This window comes from Synchiropus splendidus, chromosome 2, assembly GCF_027744825.2.
Source record: "Synchiropus splendidus isolate RoL2022-P1 chromosome 2, RoL_Sspl_1.0, whole genome shotgun sequence".
Lineage (NCBI taxonomy): Eukaryota > Metazoa > Chordata > Actinopteri > Syngnathiformes > Callionymidae > Synchiropus > Synchiropus splendidus.
In genome coordinates, this window is record NC_071335.1 from 31,019,443 (window position 1) to 31,040,129 (window position 20,687).

The following is a 20,687-nucleotide window of genomic DNA, read 5'->3' on the forward strand; positions in this document are numbered from 1 at the left end:
CTCACCTCTTTAGTCCTGCTGAGTCCCATCCACATCTTGAGCCGGCGGAGGAACAGCTCCACCATCTCGTAGTCTTGCAGGTCCACGGCCGGACGGTAGAGCTCGGCCCGGGCGCGCCGGTAGTTCCGCAGCAGCACGGTGGTCACCAGCCACAGCAGCGCCAGCCGCAGCACGGCCAGGCCCAGGTGGAACAACAGGGAGGCGCCGCAGCTGGAGGGTCCGCTCATGGTCCAGCCGGGCCTCCAGGATAGCAGGCCACGCCCACCAGCACCCAGAAGAGTCAGGCAGGCGCGGCCCACGCTGCCATAGCCGTCGATGATGGAGTGGAAGAGCTGAAACGCAGGAGACCAGATGAAACGGTTCAGGATCAGCCTGGAGTCTCAAGGTGGTGAACCACGAGGGGGCGCCAGAGGGTGCAAAAGAAACCTTTTGAAATTTTGGCTTTACAACTATGCAATACATGAGAGACATTTAGTTTGAGCGATGGGTGGACTGGACCTGGAACTTCAGTACCGACCTTTTCACCTTTGAAAACGTCCTGGAAATAAATCGACGTAACTTGCCCTGGATCTTTTGAAGCGTGCGCCTGTGTAGGCAGTACAACTTTTTCAAATCACTCCTTTAATATCTCACATTGAACTATATTATTAGAGCTCAAAACTGCATAAACGCGTAGAAGTATATTTGATGCCAGAAGGATGAAATGTAAGTTGAATTTTTACACACTAGTTAATACACCTGAGCGGATCTGCTTATATCATGAGGCTTATTTCAAGTTAAATTTCTTTTGGATTATGACGTATTCGAATCAGATGCTTCTTTTATCTTTAATAAATTATTACAAATAAAGACAATGAAGTCCCAGCCAAAGGAATATACAATCTAACAACATATTTTCGAATCATATTAAGGCTCTTTTTCGTCATCCCTTCTTTCTTCTGGCCCTTCACAACAGCCAGCACGTAACGTGAGTATTGCTTGGACAAAGTCGGCCCTCAACATCGGCTCTTCCGGACGATTAGAACCTTGAGAGTGGTGGGACACTGACCAGATGTCCGCTGTGAGAAAAGGCCAGCAGAAGTAGCAGCGACGCTACTGCAATTCCCAGAAGCTCCAACACGGAGCGGCGCAGAGCTCGGCCAAACACCGCCCACTCCCGGAGGAAGCGCAGCTGATGGGACGCCTGGAACCACCACAACAGAGACAAATATAGAGAAGAACCAAGAAATACATATACATACATATGTATATTTTTTCTATCTTTACTGACTTTTAAACATTTAAAACCTGTTTCTACACACTTTCAAAACTGTATTTCATGTCCTTGTTTCTTAGTTTCACAGCATTTGGACTCCAACCTTGAGCACCAGGATGAAGAGCAGCAGCGCCGACAGCACTGTGTAGGTCTGACTCTGCTTGGCCAGTGGGTGGAAGTCGGTGAAGGCGTCCCGGGGGTGTCTGGTGTAGGACGCCCACTGCTGTGAGGCCGTGACGCAGCGGCTGAGGTGAAAGCCACACACTGATGCAGCCAGAGCAATTTTGCACAGGCCCAGGAGCCTCCAGGCGGACAGCAGGTAACCTCTGCCGTCTCGCAGGACTCCCAAAATACCTCGCAGCAGGAAGTACAACACCAGGCCCAGAAGGATGATCTGAGAGGACAGGAGGGCGGTTATTTTGGGAGTCTTGTGACTCGGTGAGTGCACATTATAAGACGCATTACCAGGAGGAGGAGCTGCAGGTCCAGGCTGGTGATGGGCCACAGGCTGATGACCACCAGGTCCAGGCTGGACTGAGCGCGCTCGGACACCGGGAAGTCGAAGTGGAAGGAGAAGACGGCCAGAAGGTTGGTGTTAATGTTGTACAGCGAAAACTCCACGAAGATGGAGCGTGACCTGGAAACACAGTGATGAAACAGAGGTGCAGCCAGACGGAAGTGTCGTTCAGTGCTGCAGCAACCGGCAGCATCCGGTGTGAACGTGACTGAAGAGCACAGAGGGTTTGTTTCATATTTACTACATGGAATACTGTTTTTGTTGTGGCTCGAGGATAAATTATAAATCTAAAGTTATCTACTTAAACTGCAGTCAGGAACAATTAAGCTGTGAACAGGGTAAATAAAATTCAAATAAAGTTTCATAATGAAGATATATTTTGTTAAATAAATTAGAACCTGTGAGAAATAATATACAGAAAAAAAAATATTATTATTTTGTTTATATAAATGATCATATTATATGCTTTTTAAAAATAAAGAAAGAAAGAAAAATAAAAACACAAAGCAAATAATGGAAATACAATAAAACAAATAGATAAAAGAGGCCAAAAACATATTAATAATACAAATTAATCAGGCATAGATAAACAATAAGCACAATAATAATTAAATAAATAATAGAGTTGGGTGACTTCTAATAAAATGATGAACTTTCTTTATTTTATTTTAGGAATTTATCATCATCACTCCACAGTAAGTGAACTATGTTTATTTTATATAATAAAATATAATGATCGTGAAACAGAAGTTTGTCAGAGAGCAACAGAATCCAACACAAAGTTCATCCTTTGCCTCACTAAGACGACAGCACTGGTGACATGGGGACCTACCTGGCGTTGAGCCAGTGGTGGCGCTGCAGCTGCTGAAGGGAGGAGGAAGCCTCCTGCAGGCTTCTATTCACATGCAGGATCAAGTCCAGCCTGTCATGATCCTCCTCTTGCTCTCTGGTTGGGCAGGGACGTCACGTTGAAAGCCAAATAAGATCAACAACAACAACAACTCATTGATCTTCTGTCCTCTCACCGCTCCACACTGGAGAATTCTGGGAAAGTCCGAGCATCTCTGGAGGAACTGAACCAAACACTTGGACTGGAACCAGCTGGCAGAACAGAAGACAAACTTGATCAATAGCTGATCTAGTCAATATTCCTGTATCAGAGCAAGACCTGGGGTGGACGCCACGACAGACTCGAGTGACCTGTCTAGGGTGTCCCCTGCCTCTCGTCCTATCTAGCTGGGATTAACTCCAGGCATGACTCTAGTATGATCGCTTTATTTCGACGATATAAAAGTCAGGTTGCATGGTTATTGAAAATAAGACAGCTATGATTCACAGAAACTAAGTCTGTTGTAGTTACTGTGACTCATTGACAAAGTACATTTCATTGGTGGCTTCCTGGGTTAGGGTTAGGGTTGGGTTGGGGTTAGGGTTGGGTTAGGGTTGGGTTAGGGTTGGGTTAGGGTTAGGTTAGGGTTGGGTTAGGGTTAGGGTTAGGGTTAGGGTTGGGTTAGGGTTAGGGTTCTAACCTTCCTCCAGGAGAAGACCTGCACACAACATGAACATGACAGCTCTGTCAGACATGACTTGACCCACCTGGTGTGTGGCTGATCTGCCTGAGTCTTAAGGTGCCGAGCAACAAGCTTCCTGTGTCCCTCAGAAGGGCTGAGTCGTCCAGGAGACGAGGCAACAAGGATCCATTCAGCCACGTCAGAACATCATCTCGGCTTGAACAAAAGAGCCACATTGTTCACACAGTATAATGGCTAAAGTGCGTCATAGTTTCCTCATTTATTTATGTGGGGGGAGATTTTCTTGAGATGAAACTGCACATGATTATATGGCTCCTAAGTGATGGAATTTTAACATCCAACTCCAAAAGCAACACTCCAATTTTGGGATTTTAGCAGAGATTTGAGTTTCCAAACCTGCAGATATTGCGGTACTCTGGCGTGTGCAGCACGTGTTGCAGCTGGTTGCGCAGTCTCAGGCCGTGCGTGTCCCTGTCCGAGTCCGAATAGTTCAGAAGTAGAACCACCAACAGGAAGAACATGTAGACCAGAAAGTTCTGGAAGAGAAGTAGGACAGCAGGGTCAGGTCCTAAAGCCCACATAGACAGCGTGGCCCAGCTCACTGACCTTCAACATGGTGTGCAGCATGTGGACTTTGCGGGCCTGCTGCCGAGCCTGGGAAAGGGCGAACCCCTGCGGGGGTCTCACCCTCGGGACCCTCTGAACGACCCGCTCCACTCTGGGGAACTCCACCAGCACGTCCTGGTCCTCTGGACGCAGGCGACGGACGCAGACGGCGTAGTAGAAGGCCTCGCACAAAACCTGCGGGACAGTTGGTGTTCAGAAGACGAGTGGAACATCAGAACAAGATGGTCACAAAATGCTTCCTTCCGGAAGTTTGAGGAAAACACTTCAGCGAGAGGCCTCCAGCTCCTCTGGAGGGAAACCAAGCTGCTCCAGGTCAACAGAGAAGCAGAATCTCCCCAGCGTGTTCCGAGTGTGCCCCTCCGTGTTAGACATGCCTGAACCACCTCACCAGGGAGGCGTCCAGGAGTCATCCTGACAAGAGTCACCTCGACTGGCCTCCCTCGACATGGAAAGCAGCGGTTTTATTTTCAGCGTGTCCCTATGTCTAAGAAGAGCCCCTGCAGAGACAACTAAATGTGGCAGCTCACACCCTCGACGCCCTTTCCAACACTAGCCGAAGCTCACAACCACAGGTTTGAGTCGGAACATACCAGGAGATTCAACCCCAAATCTTTCAATGAAATTGTACAGACTTCTAACGCAAAACTTCAAGATTAATTTAAACATAAAAAGAATCTGTTTTTATTCATCAAATGTGGATCTCTGCTATTCTGGGGTTAAAAATTCATACTTGTTACAACACAAGCTCATGTTTGTAGTTTGTAGTAGCATCAAGTATTAAAAATGTCCAGTCATTCCAGTAAGGAAGACACGCATTACTTGACTTTAAATGTAAACAACAGGAGTTGAAGTGATTTAAAAGATATCTTTCGTACTTCCAACGTCTTGAAGCAATGACCTCAAATACGACCCCCGGGGATGACGGCTTCAGTACCTTCAGTGGCTCTAGCAGCAGGCAGGAGCTCAGGAAACTGGCAAAACAGGAGATGAGCCACATCATGGAGACCTTCTGGCCAAACCCTCTGCCCGCCCAGATGGAGACACAGTTTGCCAGCATGATCCCAGTCCAGCTTCCCCACAGAGCCACTTGACCGCACCAGGGAGGGAAGCGTCTGGGTCGACACACGTCTGCCACGACTGGAGGGTGAGACAAGAAGGGGGTGAGACAGCTCAGCAGTTGCAATGAGTTGCTGAAGACTTGTTTCTTTGTGAAATGACACGGAATGTTAGTGGAAGGAGGCAAGCGATAGCTGTGCTTCAGAACATTCTTTCACAATTGTAATTGTTGCGTGTGTATTCACAAAGACAAATGTACAAAGGAGAAGCACGGCATCATGACACTGTTCTGCTGCCTGCTTTCTCTCTCTCTCTCTCTCTCTCTCTCTATATATATATATATATATATATATATATATATATATATATATATACACACATTATTTTAAGTTTCTTCTTCATTTTTGTTCCAGATGAACTGAATGGAACATTTTCTTGTCATTATGTTAAAGTGGCCTTCAAGCTGCGTGCACGCTGTAGCTTCAGAAGAAAGGTCTTTGACTGATTCTGAATCAGATTTTAACCTTGATCAAAGTGACTAGTAAGTGACTAGTAACTAGGATAAAAAGAAACAGACGACAAAGTTAATAAAGGTTGAAGAGTCTGGACTAAAGTAAGGTCCAAAACCATTTTGTACCCAGCTGACCACCAGGTCAGACAGAGGCTGTAGTTTTTTTAATATCGTGATTCTCACATACTTGTGTTTGAGGTGAAAGCGTTTTTGGGCGGGTCCCTCCTCGCAGACTCAAGTGGGAGGGGGTCGTTCAACTTCGGCAGCAGGATCACTTCTGTTTTATCTCCAAAAATACTCGACCTGATACAAAGCAGAGAAGCAAAGAAGCACATGGTTTGTGCACAAAGTTAAAGGAAGTAAACTATTATTTAACTCTTACAGGTCTGCCATTTCACTCTCATCCGCCTGAGGGAAAAAGTTCTGTCCGTCGGTCAGAATGTGTTTGATCAAGTCCTCATCTGTGGAGAAATGAAACATCAGCATTCCTCACAGATTTTCACCGGAGGCTTTTTTTGTTACCTGATGAGGTGAAACATTTGTTCCGCTGCTCAGATCCCTCCTCGTCATTCGGGTTAAAGGTCATATCGACCCCAAGATGTCTGCTGCCTTGACCCCTCTTCAGTCTGGGAGGCCCGGCTCCGTGTCCTGCTCCACCGCCGTTACTCTGCAGCTCTGGCCAGTCCTGGTCATCCACCTCTTCCTCAGTTGAGCCCCAACTTTCCACACTGGAGTCACAAGATTTGCACAGCAAAACAGTAGATCATTTTAGATGGAGAAACTTGACATGTTGTATAAAGAATGCTCAATGAGACCAATGAGACTCATGGATGAGGTAAATAGGAAGATGATTCATGACTATGGAGGATGATCCAGCTACATTAGCTTAACCAAAGAATAAGAAGTGGAACAAGAATCATTAAAATGAAAATATTTAAAATGGTTATTTCTGTTCTCTTCAGTTTTATTGCCTCCTTAACATTTGACTTCATCTCAGGGTTTGATAGTGACAGGGGAAACCAGCGTCTCCAAAAAATCCTGGCGGAAACCCTGCATCATGTTACACCTTGAATTACTAATTTTTTTAGTCAACACATTTATTGCATTTAGATATTTTGAATTTATATTTCTTCACCATTTTTGCACTACATTCAACCATTTAATAAGCACCTTTTCTTTATTGTATATGAATATATTTTTGTGACATTTTTCTATACATTAAAAACCATCAATGAGAATGGAATGGATTTAAAAATGCATTACAATGCAGGGCGTCAATTATCTGAGCAAACCTGAGGATGAGAAAGAGGCCACAGAGCCAGCAAACATGGGAGCAGCCCGATGAATTGAAAATTGAGTCGAGATTTGAGCACGATACCACTCGCACTTCAAAGTCAAGTCAAAGTATCCTTCCTCAGCGCAACGGCGTATAAGGAAGCGTGATTGCAATAACAATAGAGGTGCACTCTCATCCTGCTATGATAGGACACCATCACCAGCTACTCAAGTGCTATTGGAATGATAACGGTGAGCCTTACTGGTTTGTTCAGATGCTAACCTGAGTGACGGATTTTTATGACACTAATACTGTGTAGGAGACGCTAAAATCTTTTAACATCTTCTATGCTTTGTGAAAAGGGGCTGACTCACCTTTTGGTTGACAGTGTCGGCAGATCCATGTTGGTTTCCTCTGAGTTTGTCTACCAGAGAGATCGAAGGAATAAGGTCTTTGTTGACACATGACGGCAATATCTCAATGTAGAAGTTACAAACCTCCCCGTTAAAATACAGGAAGGAGCTTCCAGCCATGGAGTTGTCCAGGAAGTCGTCAATCTCGACCGACTCTTGGTCCACGTGGGGTGGCACCTGCTCCACAGACACACACTGATGCCACACAGCGACAGAGACAGGGAGAGCGTTAGCTTCAAGGCTGTAGGGGCCAGTTACCGCCATGTTTGCTGCAGGCCACTGACCTTACTGCGGCTCATTCGGAAGACTGTGAAGACCAGCAGGTAGAGGGGATAAACGATCAGGCACGTGACCACACCTGCTGCCACCGTCTCCCCATTTAATGAAGAAACCCTGGACACTGCCTGGGAGCTGCAGATTAGATTACATTAGATTTAAAAACCCTTCAATAGTCCCACAGTGGGGAAATCCAAATGCACTGACAACTAAAAGAGACTAGCTTGCGCACACACACCCGTATCTTGTGTCCACCACGATGCTGTACCACAAAGTGTTGGCCAAAATGATGAACTCCAGTAGCACTGCGCAGCATGTCGCCCTCTGCAGACGTGTGAAAGGACTGCGAGGAGGCTTCTCCCACAGCGAGAGCCACAGGTGACTCTCACACAGCGCCCTCTGCAGCTCCCAACGCACAAGGCGGGGGAAGTGATGGAGCGCCGCCTCATCTGAAGGCATGCGACACATTAGCAACATCCTTCACCGACTCATGGAGCGCACCTCTGGATTTACCTGACACCTCCACCTCGATTTCAACTTGTCTCTCAGTTTTCTCATTGTCCACCGAAAGCCACTCCTCCACCAGGAAGTAGTAGCTGCTTCCTGTCTGCAGGTCCTTGATCAGAACATACTGAAGCAGCCAGGCTGGAGACAAACCTGAGGATCACGAAATAATAAGTGGGTTTATGAAAGCAAGGTTCATAATTTCTGTCTCACACACACAGAGACAAACATCTCCCCCCCACATAAGTTCAATATCAGCTGATTAAAAGTTACACTGCTTCCGTGTGTCATTTGAGAAAACAACAAGGTGACAAATAAACACTTGAATCAGTTGAAGTGTGTTGTTGAATGGTGCCTGTTTGACTCATTACCCTTGTTGTCATGCCAAATGCGAAGCTTCCACACGTTGCCCAGGCTGGTGTCAGTCGCTATCTGAAAGATGTCGAGAGAGTTCCGAGCGAAGGCTCCTCGGCTGTCCAGGTGGCGGTGGCCACTGCGGCCCTCGCGCCCGTACAAGCTGATTCCCACGTGTGCTGTCGTGCCTGCAGGAGTACAGCATATTAATCACTTATTCATGACTCCAAACTCAAAATGAGCGAGTGAGTCAGCTTCCATTTATAACTAACACATAGGGGTCGCATCAGATCTGTCTCACCTGCCCCCCTGAGCCAGCCAGTCTTGACCTGAACCTCGTATTTGAAGAGTCCATCTTGGCCACACAGAGGCACCACACCAGCCTGACGTAAATCCAGCTGATCTAGCTTGTGCAGAACGGCTGCTGCAACCACATAGCAGAGCAAACCCAACACACACACCAGCAGCACCACTAAGCTTGTTGCTCCAGAGCGGCCCTGAATGAGAACAGAGAAGGTATATTACATTTTGGACTGATAATCTCCGACAGGTAAACTGGTCACTCACTGGCACTGAGAAGCTGACGGCGTTGGTTGGCACAAAGAGTCCGGCAGCGAAGGGGGTCAGGTGTCGAGTCCGGCAGACGGCCCTGGTGGCGTTAGTTTCGGCTAGCGGCACCATGCCGTCAGTCCGCCACTGTTGCTCGCTTTCACTGAAGTACTGGCAGAGGTACGCAAACAAACTGACCTCCACGTGAACTGGACGAGCACCGTGGCTGCAGGATGTGCTCACGTTGATGTAGTAGTCAGTCGTGGTGTCGTACAACCTGAACAACATATAAATGACTTCATATTTCACAGAAGAATCAAAGGTGGAAACTGAGCAAGTGGATTCTCACTCTGGCGACAAGAAAAAGGTGTAGTTCCTGTGGTCCAAACTGTGACCCTGGGTCATCTTCTGAGTGATCCTCTTCTTCTCTGTGCAGTTAAACTCATTTGGCTGCTTGTGGGAATGAAGGAAGGCTGTGATATGGGGCTCCTCTTCCTCCTCTAAAACGTCTTGGGCATCTGGAACACAAAAAGTGTATTTTAGAATTAGAAAAAACATTCAAATATTTAAGACAGCTGGTACTTTTTAACTAGCATTGCACCTTAACTATAACTTCCTCTGCTAAACAGGTTAGGTGACCGTCAGCCCAACAAATTTTAATGTTATTTTCAGGAAATGTTGACAACAAAACAAGGAGCAGGTGATTAAACTTTGGTGTGGTTCCCAATTTCCATCTGGAACCATGAATCAATTCTGATTCTTCATGACTGAGACAGCTGAGACAACATTTTCTTCTTCTTTCTACTGAGTGTGTTGTGCAAATGAGTTCCACACGACTGCCACCCGCAGTCCAACTCAGCACATTGTTGCCAAAATGCTTAAATGTTGCTTCAAGTTGACTCTGATGTTCCCTGCATTTGAGCCCTCACCTTGCAGCGATGTGAAGTTAAGCTGGATGAAGAGTCCGGCTTGTTGGTTGGTGTTTCCTGCGCTGACCCGTACAATAACAGAGTCACAATGGCTGATGTTCACAGCTCCGGCTATCGGGACTTTTCCAGCACTGGGATCCTTCAGTCCTTCTCCCCCACTGCCATTGTTAATAGCAACAGTGATGGCCATGTTGTCATCCAGTCCTGAAATAGGAATCTGCGCGCCGTTTTCCGTCCGGAACTCCATGGATGCCACCTCAGTGGAGACTGTGTAGTTCGCCACGTAGTTAAAGGGGAAGGGGTTGGACTCCATCTGGCACACAGAGAGAGAGAGTTTGTCGCTGAAGACACGCCAAACATATGGATATTCCACAGTGTCAGAAGAACGTCATTCCAGAAAGAGAGAAATTCCTGGATGACAAGGAAACTGCTGGGCGACGTTACCTGAAACAGGAGCTGCATGATGTTGTTTCCAGCAGCTACTTTGCCAAGACTGTAGTTGAACGCACGAGGGATTGAGAACCAGTGGCATTCTGGACAAATGAAACCAATAAATTCATTCTAAATCCACCACAGTAACAATGACTATATGCCTTTCAGTTTCTGAATAATAAGAAAAAATACAAAAGATTAACTGAAAGAAATGTAATACTTAAGTTGAAAATATAAAAAAGAAAAGCACAACGAAAGAGGAGAAATACATACATCAAAAACAGAAATCTTATTAAAAGTAATAGAGTAATTACATTATAAATACATGACTAAATAAAGAAAACAACTGCAGAGAATCTTCCTCCATACAGCATTCTGTGACTGACCACCAGATTATTTTTTTCATTTTAGTTATTTGTGCGACACATCAGGATGAAGAACACACAGTACACACATCATCCGAATGCTTGCCACAACATACCTGGTGTGTCGTTACCATGATAACAAAGCAAGCTCTGAGGGTCAGCCAGTTTTCCAGTTGCAGCAATCTCGGCTCCCTTCAGCACGAGAGGCTCCTCATTAAGAACGCGGGCATGCATGAGGATGAGCATGAGGACGGATGATAGGTTGTATGCCTTCGCTGCGACGCGCAAAGGGTAAGTCTCCCCAGAAGTGGAAGGCTCAAACGGGAAGCCCCCGTGACCTTCCACAACAGTGGAGGGCAACGGGGAAGTGAAGGCATGTGAAGCAGCATCCACATATGCTGGCTGGGTGTTGAGCTGGGAGGCAGACTGGCTGACTTGGTGGATCAGGTCACCTGAGCGTGAAGAAGAAGAAAGAGTAGGTGGGAATGAATGTCTGTTCTTTTCATGGATTCCAGATGCAACTCTTGCCAGGACTCAAAATGGTTGTATTAGTTGTTATGATCATGAGAGCCAGATGAAATGAAGATTTATTTATGATATTTTCAAACCTTACATTCATTTACGCTTAAAATGTCAAAGTTTTAAACGCATGAACGTCATAACCTCGTCAGAAGTTCAAAACAGATATTTGCTGACACCGAACAGGGGAACTCTTCCTTCCTCAGATAGGAAGTGGCTTCAGTATTATTATTATATTACCACTTGACTTTAAAGCAAATTTGTCAGACCAAGATGTGATGTTCCCTATTAAAGAAATGCTGTGGAATTCTCATTCTCTGGGTGACATCTAGTGAGCCACACATCTGACTTCAAATTCATTAAACAGCTAACTCAAGTTCACTTTTTTCAATCTCATGTGTCTTTGTATAAATCATACACAACTAGCCCAAATCATATTTTATATTATATTTTGTATAGCGACCTAAAACGAGCAGTGAAAAACAACTCTTCTTTTCCCCCCCATCATGTTGTCTTCTCCTCTCTCCGCCAGAAAAGATGCTTGTCATTCGAATAGAGTCTTTTCTTTTTTCTGTGATACTTTTAACATGTAAATGAAGTTGCGTTTGATTTCTTCTTGTATCTGTGCAGACATATATGCTCAGCAGCTCAGTCTTTCTGAGCTCAATACAGCGATTATATATATATATATATATATATATTTATATATATATATATATATATATACACGCTAGTAACATCCGACTTATGACTGGGATCGGTTCCGACCAACCGGTCGTGAGTCGGATTGGACGTAAGTAAGTCGAATGCCATTCAAAATAGCAGACGCGAGGGTTATAGGTACTACTGTCGTACGTGTTGCCGGGCTGCTACGTGCTGCGGTGCCAGATATTGAATAACAAAAAAAAAAAAGCATCAGCTGGCCGTGGTCTTAAGTACGGGTGGACGTAAGTCGAGCAGGTCGTAATTTACTTGTGTATAGAACTTCACATTTTTCTGATTCAATTAAATTCATGTCACTTTGTTTTTTAAAGATAGTTTTGCATTGAGTGTAAAGAGGGCTGATATGATTATTTCTGTAGTCAAAGTGAGTGATATCAGCTTCAACTCTTCTTCTCACCCATGATGTTCAGAATGTTGTCTGCGATCTCCGTGGGAGTGACGGTTCCCTGCTTAGTGTCAGTCTGGAGAATCTCCAACATGGACTCCAATTTGTTGAGCGTGCTGTTCTGACACTCTTCACAGATGACCTCTTGACTCACCGCCTGATATCACACAAGCCTGTTAATCAAATTCTTCCTTTCCAAACACAGTTTACTGTTCCTCAGTCTCACCGTGCACTGAGCGAGAGCAGCTGACGTCTGCTGAATGTCGCTCACGGTGCTCAGATCCAGAGCTGTCAGGGCTCTGGTGATGTTGTTGCGAACTTTAATCCGGTAATCGCGATCCACTCTGTGCAACAGCTCAGACTTGGTGCTCGACTCATACTAGAAAAAGACCAGCATAAGGTAAGTTGAATCTGAAGAGAAATTCACAAGCTCAACAAATAGATGAAAGAATTTTCATTGGCCTCCCTTGCCTCGTTCAGGACGGTAATGATAGCCAAGGACAATTCTCGGACCCTCTGGGAATCCCCCTGTTCCAGCAGGTTTTTAAGCGCATTATCTGTCAGATCGGCCAGCCAGTGAGGAAGACTGCTGTACTCAGGTGGGGGATCTGGAATCAGGACTTGGATGGACCTGGACGCAAACAGAAGAAGCCATCAGAGAGCACACATGGAGGAAGCACCTGGACAGTGAACAAAAGAGGCCAGATGTTTTAGCTCTCTTCGACTCAGTGTGATTTACTTCAAAAAATATATTCACTACCCACTACACTTCATGAACGACCAGGCAAGTGACTTAAAAAAAATGGTTGCGGTTGTGAATTGCGACTCAACTTTCCCTTGAACTAATTTTGGATATTCTCCAAAGTTGCTAGGACAGAGGTCGAACAGTGTTCTTCACCATCATTAATGATGTTGACAGAAAATTAAGCTCTGACAGAGTTAACAATTGAAATCATTACTCATTGAAGGCAGTGATTGCAGCTCCCTGATGATCCTCCACCGTGATCTGAACAATCAACTGATGCTGCGCTGTCTTGAAACCTGGAGGAAGGAAAGCCGAGTGCTCCGGGCTGCTGCCTTTGTACACGCAGAAGTCCTCGCAGTATTCTTTCCTGCAGCGGCTCACCAACAGACTGTAGAGCAAAGGTGTCTCTGAGACGCCCAAATCACTGTAACCTGCAGAGACACAGACGTGGGTGGAGAAGCATGAGCTGAAAAAGAGGCTAATGCTGGATAGAAGATGAACAACTTCTGTGATGTTGCAGTGGTGGTTGACACTGCTCACTGACGTGACACCAAGTCAAGACTAGAGCCAACCGTGACTAAGGGAGTGAGACCAAAATGATTGGCGCGATGGGCGCTGTCGTGATCACTACACTTCTGCTCACAGGTTTCTTGCGACCCTCAGTTGTTACAGTGTCTTTGCAAATGTAACACGCTGCTGAGTGACTTGTCTGATTGAAGACACAGCAGGAGCTTCCACCTCTTCTCTCTGATGTAATAAGGCTCATTTAGAGAGCATGCACGTAAGCGGCAACCAGATGGAAGCGTTTCCAAACCAAAAGACATCTTTGGTTATTAGGCATCACACATCTGTCTAAAACTCAGCTGCTGTGAAAATCCAGAGTCCAACTTGATGCATCACCATGCAACTGATTCCGAAACAACAGCACGACCTTCTTCACTTTCGTCTTCATGCTCACACCAGTCTCCAGAACTACAACACAGCACCGGACCGAATGCTTCTGAACGTCAACAATCAGACAGTCAGTCATTGAAATCAAACCAGATGGACTTTGAGTGTCTACTAGGGATGGGCGATAACTTATAGTACACAATATACCGCCAAAAACAATCTGCACAATGGCAATTCTGCATCTGACAATAAATTCGAGAAACACGTGGCTCACTCGCTGCATTGGACCTGCACACGTGAACATGATGAGACCGCGAAAGCACCGCGCTCTCCAGCTCTGCAGCGTTTGACAGCAGACACTGGCGTGTGACAGTTGTGGAGAGTGTGGTGGACTTTGGTTCACGATCGTAGTTTAAAACTTATTTTTAATACAGGGAACCTTTGACAATGACACTAGTCGCCTCAGACTCCCTGGATCTGTGTTTATTTTATTAGATGGAGTGGTCCTCATAGGTTCTCTGACGCGGTCGTCTGCCTTGGTTCACATCAACACATGCAGGTTTCCAGCTTGTGAAAATAGTTATAGGTGGTGGCGTCCTCTTCCGCGTCCCCATTAGGGTTCACTGATCGCGGACACACTCTCACAGGCAGCGCTAATGCTACACCCAGGCATGAGTTAGGGACCATCAACAAATTCTTAAACGGTCAGAGTATTAGTGAAATCTTCAATAAGGCAAAGAAAAACAACCATTTTAGGAGAGAGAATTGTGAAAAGGTTTTTCATCACACAAGACGAAGGACTGACAGTTTGTATCATGATTTCGAGAATGGAATATGACTAAATGATCATTTATTCACATGATTTCTCATATTTCTTCAATAGCATCCAGACTGGTCCATAGTTAAAGTCAACTGTTCAGAGACATGAGATACAGCAGACAGATGGCTCAATTTAACCCCTAAGTAAAACTGACAGAGGAGCCTGTCAGACACCAGCGGCTTCTACCAGAGACGTGAAACATTGTACTGTATTTGTCATCGCTACACTTAACTATTATATAAGAAATAATGATGTTGGAGACAAAATCCACTAATCCACCTATAGTACTTAGCAGTCGCAAATTGGAAAATTGAATCAAAATAACGTCAAGCTAGCAAGGCTCCTTCAATTCTTTTGTAGATTATAAGAAATATTTAAAGCTCCAACATTCTACAAAACTAATTCAACCCAAGTAACTTGGTTCAATAAAGACCATTTTTTTTACTTATTCTTTTCAGCAATCCTGAGTTCACATAGTTGATGTGAATAGATGACCCTGCGTCTCTTTATTTTGGGGTAATATATTTTTAAATACTTGAGTCAATGAACATGTTTATTTCTGATCACAGCAGATTCCTTCCTACCTGAACAGTTGAAGTAAACTCTGTCGCGCAGCGTGTGCATTTTCCACCCTCCACCGTCTCCGACTGCGTGCGCCACACCGTCTTCCCCTCCAACTCTCAAATGACACTCCCCGCCGGCAGGAGGCCTATTGTGCTGCAGAGTAATGGAGGCGGCACCCTCCCCATCCAAGCTGCCGTCGGTAACATGCAAAGTGAAGATGTAGGAGTCGTTGTGTCGCAAGACGCCTTGCCGGAGAACCAGGTTCATGCCGTCACTTCCAGTTGTAGTTGAGGAGGAGTCCAGGACCAGGGTCTGGTTCTGGAGCGTCATGGCAGACCAACGCTGCTCAAACCGGACATGAAGAAGTAGGAATTAACTGAATGCACTGAATCATTACCAATTCAAATAGCTTAGTGGATTAGCTCTGATGACTTTGTTGTTCCAATTCACCACAATGAAAAATACATGATACGACATGATAATTCCAGGCAGACCTCAATTGTTAAGGTAGATTAATATCCCTAAAATACTGTCATGCAAGCTGAAATATTTAAGTCACAAGCTAGATATCATGATCAGTATAAGGTGGAAGAAAGACTCCACATTTCCATCGGTTTGAAAGCGTGGATCTGTAGAGGGTGGAATGTCGAAGTCAAGCAGGAGTGGAGGGAAGCAGAGGTGACAAAGTCAAGCGCTCAGACTGAGAAAACAGAGGGCGAGTTCATTAGCACAAGGAGAAATAATCAGGCTGATGGAGAGCTGCAACTGTGAAAAATCACAGGAGACTGTGACTCAACACCGACTTACTGGCTGCAGTCCGATTTAAATCTAAATCTGTAGTCCAAGAAGAGGGTGGACCTACTCATTTTAAATGTATATTAATCCTTGGTCAAATTATCCCAGGATGCCAAAGAGGTTCTTCAGACATTTAATGGATAGATGTATCTAACATGGCACTAGCATTACACACTAAGAAGATCAGTCAGTTTGCATAGTCATATTTCATCTTTTTAAAATTTGACAAACAAAAGGATGCGTACTGCACCTTCAATATTGAAGTAACAATTTGAGGCAGTTGATCTCAGCAGTGTGTTTTCTTACCCAACGATGAAAGCGATGGCAGTTTGTGCAGGTCCCTTTGAGATACACGTAGGAATTCTGGCTGACTTCGTAGATCGACTGCGCTTTGCAGGACACACACTCCAGGTACACCATTGGGATGTGACCGCTCTGGACGAGAACCTGTCAAACAAGTTTATTATGGCATAGAATTAGCATGTTTAAGCAGGTAATTTAGCTGAGAACTATCACCTGCTTGTTTACTTATTACCAATATCTTGCATATTGGGTTTGTGTAATAACATTGCCAGCGCAAGAGTTACCCAAACCAACAATTTCCACTGAGTCAGGAGGCAATGCAGAGGAAGAGCTGCGTGGTTTTTCAAAAAGAAGATTAAAGTCTTTTCAATTTGTCAATTTCCACTGGCTGTGGAGTCCCGGCGGCCACCTGAATTCCACAACACTTGTGTTTTTGCAGAGCTCCGCACAGCACCCGGTGGAGTGAATCGTTCAGAGAGAAAGTTGGCCAGAATTTCATGATAAAACACAATGTGTTGACGTCACATTTTATGGTGAAAGGGCAGTGAAAATATTAGGTCATAACCGTGACCCTGAAGCAGTCAACGGAGCACTTCTTTCATGACAACACGGATGACAAGTTGTTAATTGTGGAGGTCGAGCGTCGGCCTCCTCTTTGAATCCGCAAAGTACTGTGGGATTGAAACGATAACAACCACTCTGCTCCACCCCGCACCGGAAATTTAAAACTCCACTCCACATTCCCTCCACCACTGTACCTAGTGGAAATTCATGACAGACATTTTGACAGTGACTCCGAAATACTCACAGTTTGGGTTGTGGACTCAGGCGACATACAGTCTTTACTGATGGTCAGTTTAAAGGTGTATTCAACGCCAGCCTCCAACTCAGAGCCAGATATTCCGAGTACAGGGTCGTTACAGCCCAGTCCGAAGTTCAGAGTGGAGCAGTGCTCGGGACCCTGTGAATAGAAGAACATGCTTTAATAACAGAAATATATCATGTTATATATCAAATTATTTAAATTCTACAATGATTTATATGCGAATTTGAATGAATGTATACGAACATCTATTAGAAGCATCTCCAAAAGTCCAAATGAAGTAGTAAAATAAAGCACATTTTTATCTGGAAATTGAAACAACCTTCCAGATGAAAAAGAATTTATGAAGTTTGATTGCTTCTCTCCTTGTCGATGAATTATTCAGGCTGCACGAAAAAAAGCACCATGATTCACCTCCTTTCTTGTTTGATTTCTGTGATTACTGATGAATATGTTTTCACATACCTTCAGGAGAGAGTCACTTCACTCACTTAACATTCCTTGAGCCCCTTTCTTTGCGAGTTTAACAGCTAGGGTGGGTAACATTAATGCAGCTGGAAAGTTGAGCTCACTTCTATTTGTTACATAACTTGTCACATGCCTATCTGCTTAGCTATAACACAAGAACAAAGCGCATACAGACTTTAACTCTCCAAGGCCTCTTCATCTTGGTGTCATTGTTGCCAGGAATCGTGTTGTGGACTGTTATATAACGGGCAAATAAAAATCTGTGATCCTTAAACGCCGCCTTACAAACTCACGAACACTTGAGAGAATGGAATCATTTATGGGGATCAGCAAAAAAAGTGAGAAAGTTAAAGAGAACAGAACTGCAAAGCATCTTTGCACCAACAACAAGGAGGAAGAGTCTCGGATGAACTTGTGTTTTAACATGAATTCCGAACATTAAAAACAATGTACATGTCAGTATTCCAGCCAATAACCTCTGGCGGCAAACTTTCTTTTGAATGGTTACGTAACACCGGGGAAGCATTACCTTTAGGAGCACAAGAGAGCTGACACTCAAGAAAAACCTTGTCTCTTTTGATAGTGAATCATCCTCAGCCAAAAAAACTCCAGCAATTAAGAAAGGAGTGCAACATATAACAAGGTTGCATCTAACAGGCAGCTGGACTCATTAAAGCAACAACAAACACATGTTTATCACACGTTTAACAACTTGGTAATGAGTTCAAAGTGATCATGTTGGTAAACACAGCTGCATTTTGTGGTGGCACACAGTTCAACGGCGTCAGAGCTATTGAGGCAGTGAAGAACATAATGTAGACGGAGGAGATGAGAAATCAAAAGCCCAATTGATTTTTTGCAGCATGAAGGCTTCAGTCTATCCACTCATTGTTTGCACACTTCACTTTGATATCAGAAAGAAAAATAAATTAACTGAAGAACACAGTGTGTTTTTACACCCTCATTGTTCAGTTAAAGCAGTTGAAGCAACATTGCCAAATACAGAATAGATTGTTTCCTACTTACTTTGGAGGTGCCTTGACAATCCCAGTGGTAGTGAAGCAGGGATTGGGTCTCTGGGTCCATGTTGGGGTCATAGGACTGTACAGCACTTAGCTGAAGGTCCTGGGTCCGAGACCAAACCCGGTAAGTGCCACCTTCTATGATGGGCATCAGCCTGAGTGAGAAAAATGGACATATATGTTGAAAACATTTGTGTTACACTCTAGTCCCAGACCAGAACCCCATTAGTCTAATGACACACAAATACACCCATAAGTATTATTTAGTTACTTTTCTGTATCCTAAAATATAGACAACAGACAAGCGAATTATATGCTAGCTAGGGTAATTCAATTAGGATACAGTCGGAGTTCTGCTTGAATCATACAGAGAATTGTATCTTTAATCATGAGTAGAACTTCATATTAACGTGTGTAAAACTTGTCAGCCGCTCTACTGACCTTGCAGCCATGACGCTGAGCTGAAGAAAGACGGTCTTCTGCAGAGGCATGCCATCATATGACAGCGAGAATACCAGGGTGTAGTTCCCAGGCGCCAGAGTCATTCTAGGCAGCGAAAGCTGCAGTCGTCTCACGTCTACTTCCATGGGAAGGTGAATGACTCCAGCAGATGATGAATGAGACGCACCAGTCGCATCTCCACGCTGGTCATTACCGCAGGAGGGAGCTGAGAGGATCTGCCAGAGATACTGAACTCCGTAGATCATGCAGCCCTTCAGGTCTACGCTAGCCTCCAGCAAAGTGGGCTGAGAGCGCCAGATAGCGAGGCGTGGCGCTTGAATAATCTGCACCTCTGGCTCATCACACTCCAGCACATTGATGTCCACCTCTGCTGGAACCCAGCTCACCCGGTTACTGCAGTTCACCTAGCAGGGAAAAAACGGTTAAATAGAAAGTCCTGCTGCTGTTTAGAATGGACCTATATTGAATATAAGACTTACTTGGACCACAAAGTGTCCTGGACTCCTGTATTCATGAGCTGCTGAAGTTGAAAGAGTCTTTTGTGGACTGGACCTGTCGCCAAAGTCCCAGATGCACTCGACATCGCTGGACTTGGGTGTGAATGAGGCCACGAAGGACACAGTCTTGTTGATAAAGGTGTGGTGTGGCGTCGCTTCAATGGTTGCGGCAGTGAGGATATTCTGCACCACGATGTGACTGGTAACGTTTTGAGCATTGAGTGCGTTGAAGGCCCGCAGGAAAATTGTTAGAACACCGGCTTCTTCTGGCGTGTAGGAGAACTGCGTAGGTAGGAGTCATTGATAAGTGAGACACTGGATCTGCAGTATCTGCATTTCAGAAAAAAGAAACCAGAGCCCAGCACCAGGAACAGATAACTGCTTGCTTGAGAGCAAAATTGAGAAAAATTCGGATGAGCCATCCTGTAATAGGAACTCAGTACCTCAATGATTAATGTTTTATTTCCAACCCATTTGCAGTGCATACAATTTAAATTGACCTTTGATAATTTGATGCCATTTCATGGTCGGAGTGACAACAGAGCACGTGAAGGTAGAACTTTTGAGACGCTCTCACCTCTTTCCCCATGTGTGCAGTCTTGTGGTGGTGGTGGTGAAGATCGAATGTCCAGATGAAACTGACCGGTTTACCAGTCACAGTATTGGCCACAAACAATCTCTTGACACCGACAGGTATCGCTGCGCTGACTCCGATGATTGACAGGCCTCGCACTGCCTCCATCACCTCCACCTGCAGGTGTCGCCGCTTGTGACTTACCTGCATCAATCCAGATAAATTACTCAGCAATATTCTTAAAGCTCCAATGCAAATTATTATGAGAGTCAATCATATTTTGTTTAAAAGAAAAAAAAGAGAAAAAAATGTGGTTTTGGAAACACATCAAACTTTTTTTCTATTTTGGCATCTATTTAAACAAGGCTTTCCATGTCAAACTGCAGCTGCTATGTCAACAATGTCATTAGTTATGCAGTTTTTTATTCTAGAACATTCATAATTTTTATTCATATAAAGAGCACATTGTATTCCACTGACTTGGCGACAATTGTCAAGCA

At 44.7% G+C, this 20,687-nt stretch overlaps 1 protein-coding gene across 1 annotated transcript in view; it reads right to left on the reverse strand.

The window, feature by feature from the left end:
- Positions 1 to 20,687, reverse strand: part of LOC128754193 (polycystin-1-like) — a 50,817-nt gene that overhangs the window by 2,284 nt on the left and 27,846 nt on the right. Inside the window, exons 20-55 of the mRNA XM_053856635.1 lie at positions 20,191 to 20,391; positions 19,596 to 19,895; positions 19,096 to 19,520; positions 18,659 to 18,809; positions 17,150 to 17,302; positions 16,345 to 16,485; positions 15,264 to 15,585; positions 13,183 to 13,399; positions 12,695 to 12,854; positions 12,450 to 12,602; positions 12,236 to 12,380; positions 10,713 to 11,048; positions 10,244 to 10,332; positions 9,800 to 10,112; positions 9,220 to 9,388; positions 8,889 to 9,147; positions 8,623 to 8,818; positions 8,339 to 8,509; positions 7,977 to 8,120; positions 7,702 to 7,912; positions 7,472 to 7,598; positions 7,272 to 7,382; positions 7,149 to 7,198; positions 6,021 to 6,226; positions 5,881 to 5,959; positions 5,686 to 5,801; positions 4,866 to 5,068; positions 3,911 to 4,105; positions 3,701 to 3,840; positions 3,369 to 3,499; positions 2,798 to 2,873; positions 2,605 to 2,718; positions 1,721 to 1,892; positions 1,359 to 1,649; positions 1,049 to 1,183; positions 6 to 332 (exon numbers count right to left, since the gene is read on the reverse strand). Of these exons, the coding sequence (XP_053712610.1) occupies positions 6 to 332; positions 1,049 to 1,183; positions 1,359 to 1,649; positions 1,721 to 1,892; positions 2,605 to 2,718; positions 2,798 to 2,873; positions 3,369 to 3,499; positions 3,701 to 3,840; positions 3,911 to 4,105; positions 4,866 to 5,068; positions 5,686 to 5,801; positions 5,881 to 5,959; positions 6,021 to 6,226; positions 7,149 to 7,198; positions 7,272 to 7,382; positions 7,472 to 7,598; positions 7,702 to 7,912; positions 7,977 to 8,120; positions 8,339 to 8,509; positions 8,623 to 8,818; positions 8,889 to 9,147; positions 9,220 to 9,388; positions 9,800 to 10,112; positions 10,244 to 10,332; positions 10,713 to 11,048; positions 12,236 to 12,380; positions 12,450 to 12,602; positions 12,695 to 12,854; positions 13,183 to 13,399; positions 15,264 to 15,585; positions 16,345 to 16,485; positions 17,150 to 17,302; positions 18,659 to 18,809; positions 19,096 to 19,520; positions 19,596 to 19,895; positions 20,191 to 20,391 (6,729 nt within the window). The remainder of the gene's footprint in view (positions 1 to 5; positions 333 to 1,048; positions 1,184 to 1,358; positions 1,650 to 1,720; positions 1,893 to 2,604; positions 2,719 to 2,797; positions 2,874 to 3,368; positions 3,500 to 3,700; positions 3,841 to 3,910; positions 4,106 to 4,865; positions 5,069 to 5,685; positions 5,802 to 5,880; positions 5,960 to 6,020; positions 6,227 to 7,148; positions 7,199 to 7,271; positions 7,383 to 7,471; positions 7,599 to 7,701; positions 7,913 to 7,976; positions 8,121 to 8,338; positions 8,510 to 8,622; positions 8,819 to 8,888; positions 9,148 to 9,219; positions 9,389 to 9,799; positions 10,113 to 10,243; positions 10,333 to 10,712; positions 11,049 to 12,235; positions 12,381 to 12,449; positions 12,603 to 12,694; positions 12,855 to 13,182; positions 13,400 to 15,263; positions 15,586 to 16,344; positions 16,486 to 17,149; positions 17,303 to 18,658; positions 18,810 to 19,095; positions 19,521 to 19,595; positions 19,896 to 20,190; positions 20,392 to 20,687) is intronic.